General features: G+C 42.2%; 1 protein-coding gene across 1 annotated transcript in view; it reads left to right on the plus strand.

Moving 5' to 3' along the window:
• The first annotated feature begins 3,414 nt into the window (after positions 1-3,414).
• Positions 3,415-4,823, plus strand: part of LOC108798998 (interferon-induced GTP-binding protein Mx2-like) — a 19,599-nt gene continuing 18,190 nt past the window's right edge. Inside the window, exons 1-3 of the mRNA XM_018570810.1 lie at positions 3,415-3,489; positions 3,598-3,645; positions 3,926-4,075. Coding sequence (XP_018426312.1) covers positions 3,415-3,489; positions 3,598-3,645; positions 3,926-4,075 — 273 coding nt within the window. The remainder of the gene's footprint in view (positions 3,490-3,597; positions 3,646-3,925; positions 4,076-4,823) is intronic.

Here is a 4,823-nt window from a genome sequence, read left to right on the forward strand (position 1 = left end):
TGCACTGGGGCAATTGTTGAGAAGGGGAAATTGCATAGGGGAAATTATTAGGGGGCAGACTGCACTGGGGAAATAGTTTCGGGGGCAGATTTTGTTGGGGCAATTGTTGAGAAGGGGAAATCCGCATTCCAATTCATCCCAATGGTGTTTAGTAGGTTAAAGTGACATTAAACCCTCAGATGTTTTAACATAAACCAATACTGTAATGTGCGCCTTACTGTAATCCATGGTAGTTTCCCTTCTCTTTGCTGCTCTTCCTTTTAAATCCTTATCTCTTCTCATGCTGGGGGAGAACTTCCCTTTGCAGCTGAGTGCCTCTTCCTGTAGTGCTGGCTCAGGTTGTGAACCTTCACACAGACACCATGTATCCATTCCAGAGACAAGGCAGTCTGCTGCAAAACAGAAGTTCTGCCCAGCATGAGAAGACATGAGGATTTAAAAGGAAGAGCAGCAAAGAGAAGGGAAACTACCATGGATTACAATAAGGCGCACATTACAGTATTGTTTTATGTTAAACAATCTGAGGGTTTAATGTCACTTTAAGTCGAAGTCTGGCAGTAGAAGTAGTTTATAGCAGAGTGAAAGGACTTTGGATGCAAACATTCCTACTTGAAAACTGTGAGTGGGAGGATGAGAGCAGCCAGACGAGGTCATGAAAAGAAAAAGTGAAACAACTGACTGTGTTTCCAAGAACATCTCTGGCAGCAAGGGTGAGGATTCCTTAAGGAACTGAGAACTTGGAACTTTCCTAACCGGCCAAGGTGTAGAAAAGCCAACTTATGTAGGCCAGAAGGAAAATTCTGGGTAATTCTGGAAGCAGTGAAGGAGGGAAAATGAAGAGTTGTCGGGAATGAAGAACTGAATGGGAATCCTTCCACATCATACCAAAAGTCAGGTGGAGCTTGATATCTCGTGGTAGCTGACTGGAGCACCATGAAAGAGCCAGAAGAGGTATAGGAGAGAATGCTTTCTCCACAGGGGACTCCTAATTTTAATTCACCACGCCTTCACCAATCAACAATAAGAGACAGATGAGCAGCTAAATAATATAGATATATATCAGTAAGGGCAAGACCACCATTTTCTTTGGGCCTACTGAGTATGGAGTGGTGATACTTAATTGCTATCAGATAATGGGGCTAACAAGGTGACATGTTCTCTGTAAGGTGACATTAGAGATCAATTCGACCCCTAGTGTCACCTTTCCACTCCACAGAAGCTATCTGAGTGCAGATTAGGGCTGCAACGAATGATTATTTTCATAATCGATAAGTTGGCCGATTATTGTTTTTGATTAATTGATAAAAAAAAAATACCATCCTTAATTTCAAACAAAATACACAAATGCAATGTTACAAACATAAAGTTTACTTCTGAATAAAACTGCATGCATAATTTTTGCAATCGCACTGCACTGGAATACATGGCATTGCGGTACCGTGAGTTCCAGTGCGGGTGATCACACTGTGGCTGGGAGGCGTGTTTGGGGTGCTATTGAAATGAATGGCACTGCAACGCACCTCCCGCAGCAGGATTGTCAGGCCGAAACCAAAAATGACTTTTTTCCAACCTTTTATATATATTTTTTTAATAATTGTATTGTAAGCACATGAAGCTTGAATAGCTTCAGCCAGGGAATGACAGCTGCCAGAGGCAAGAATTCCGCAGACGTCAGCAGCTGAATGTAAATACAGCAGGTAGTGGGCTGGTGCATTTCAAATTGCAATAGCCATTAGCAGGCTGGCTATTGAACCTGCCCACTGCCTGCTGTGCCCTCCTCCCAGCGTGGAGGAGAGAGAATAGTTGACAACTATTCTCATTATGGATTAATCGATTAGTTGGTTGCATCCCTAGCGCAGATTGCTGAGGGACCGGAAGTGATGCAATTAGCATTACTTCAGGCCCCATTCAGTGGGGAGGAGATCTGTCAGTTTTTATCATAGCTGAGAGTACCAGGTCTTGTAAAAGGGAGTCGTTCAGACGCCAATGTCGAGATCGTGGCTCAGAGGGACCCATCTCTAGGACATTATTGGGGCATGATTGTGCCCAACTTTAGATTTGTGTCCCGCAACCAGCTAAGGACTTCCTGTGGTTAAATGTCAGCCCACCCTGCCTTTGGGGTCCCTCACATGCATCTGGGGTCAGGGGGGCGCTACACTTTCATATAACAGATTCTCTTTTTTGGCTATTGTAAAAAATAAAAGATTAGTGCAAAGCGAACGTTAATTATATTTATATTTACGTAAAATAGACATATGCACCAGCAAAAAATTTGGTTACTTTCGTTTAGGTTTTCGGGTCCGAAAGTCAATTCGGTTCGGGATTCGGATTCAGATGAGTTAAATGATCGTTATGAATGAATTTTCGTTGCAGCAAATGACATTAGAAAAAAAAGTTACTTTTTTCTTTTTAACAGTCCACAGAAACAATAATAAAAAAATAATAATGGTGTGGCTCCTCCCCCCCCCTAATTCATACCAGACCCTTTGGGGTCTACTACTCAGGTATCAGCACCGATATTGATACTAGTTTCTGTATCGGTGCATCCCTAATTTTCACTGAACCCATCTCTGTTCAGACACACCTCCCTTCCTTTCCTGGACATTGGCAAATGTCACCTCTGCTAGACAACTGTGACTCGTGTCACCACAAGGGAGATTCAGCAGTGTCCAGGGTAGGAATGGTGTGTCTAGTTATCTGGCTGTCATGCTGATCCAAAGGCTTTAGCACTGTCTGACCTGGGACATGCCTCAGAAAACAATGAAGCTGGAGGTATCCAAGCAACTATAGTTTCAGAAGTTCCTCAATTCCAACCTCCGTATTTCTTTTAGTACAGCTTTGCTTTAATCCGTACACATTTCCCTGATCATCTTATGCACTGTGCTGTCATACTGTCATTAGTATGTTTATTGAGGAGAGGGTGGGTGGTGGAGAAGCAGCAGCCAGGCAAGGCAAAATATAAGCAGATTAAACTTCACCTTAAACGCCATCCTCTACTTCTTCTTTTAGCTAATTTTTTTGTTTTTACTTTTTAACCTTTTAAATTTGTTTTTGTTCCCTTTTTTTTTTTTAGCTACAAATTTTTTAAAATACTTTGTACCAGAAACATTATGATGCCTTTAACCCTTTCGCTGCCAAGGACGTACGTCGTACGGAGCTACAAAAGTGCTTCCAGCTGGCCAGCTCAGTACGTCGTACGGACCTGGCATTTACAACAATCGCAGAATAAAACTTGTACTTTTGATAAGTCATACACTACTTTAGTTACCAGTTTTAAGAAGTAATTTTGGTCATAAAAATGTTAATGTAAAACCTTTTTTTTTACCATGCTCATCAGTAAATCACACTAGGTTTAACCTTGTCACAACACTTACCATCCCATTTGGTCCATTTTGGACCAAAAGACCACGGACCATGCGGATGTACCAGCTCAACAATCTTAGTTTAGAAAGTGGATGGGGAAAGAGGGGGGAGATAGAGACTGCTCAAGTAGAGACTGCTAAGATTTAAAAGTCTGTAAAATCTAATTTTTAATGTGTGTGTCTAGCTTTAATATAAGTTTTCTTCAAAACAAAATCCTTTTATTCATTCTTGCAGGTCATCATGCGTGGCAAGGTTTCGGAAACTGTCCGATCCCTTCATCAGGTGAACATCACTTTTTTTTTGCCTGATGAAGGGACTGGACAGGTTCTGAAAAGTTACCACACATAGTGATATGACCTGCAATAATGAATAAAAGGATGCTGGTGACCATTTTTTCTGTTTTGCAAGTATTTGGGGCACCATCTGTGGCCACTTCAGCATCCCCCTCCCCACATTATATGGGGCTTCTTGGTCAGGAGTCTGGTGGGACTCTCTATTTAGCTTTAATACAAGACTCTATCTGCTGTCTGCCTGACTTTATTCTTTTTTTTTTCCAGCACAGAACATTATAGCCGGTACAAATCATGGAATCAGCGATGAGCTGATAACCCTGGAAATTGTCTCTCCTGATGTTCCTGATCTCACTCTAATCGATCTACCCGGCATCACCAGGATCGCAATGCCAAACCAACCTGAAGACATCGGAAAACAGGTCTGGTCATAAGAGCTCCACACTTCTCCCACATAGTGATAAGATCAGTTCTGGATATCACAGGGAGCTGGAGGATTACTGCAACAACAGGAATACTGTAGATCAGGGGTCTCAAACTCAATTCCCTCAGGGGCCACTAGACAAGTGTTTTTCTCTCATGGGGGCCGCTCGACAAATTTCAAACTTTAAAATAAAATGTAACTATATCCAGTTTGGTACTATGGACACCAATACACACACAATAAGGCCCCATTCATATCTGTAGGTTTAGGTGCGATTAGGGATTCCTGTGTCAGAAACTTGCGTCTCCTGCATCAGGAATCTCTAATCTGGCATTTACAAGCGGCCGCTGTAACCCATTCAAGTTAATGATCAGGTGGCAGAAGTTGCATGTAAACTCCTGCACACTGCATGTAATGATATGTGATATTACTACATGCGGTTAGAAAAGACTGTCCCTGGATGCACAATCATTGCTAACCGTGATATGTGATATGATTCCTAACCGAATGGAATCATATCACATATCATTACATGCAGTGTGCAGGAGTTTACATGCAACTGCTAACACCTGATCATTAACTTGAATGGGTGACAACGGCCGCTTGTAAATGCCAGATTAGTGATTCCTGATGCAGGAATCCCTAATTGCACCTAAAGATACAGGTGTGAATGGAGCCTAATACTCTTCCCCCTTCACATAAAAAAAAAATCCCTATCCCTGCACATATAAAATAACCCCCCCCCC

Source organism: Nanorana parkeri, unplaced genomic scaffold (assembly GCF_000935625.1).
Source record: "Nanorana parkeri isolate BGI_ZX_2015 unplaced genomic scaffold, ASM93562v1 scaffold1601, whole genome shotgun sequence".
Taxonomy (NCBI): Eukaryota; Metazoa; Chordata; class Amphibia; order Anura; family Dicroglossidae; genus Nanorana; species Nanorana parkeri.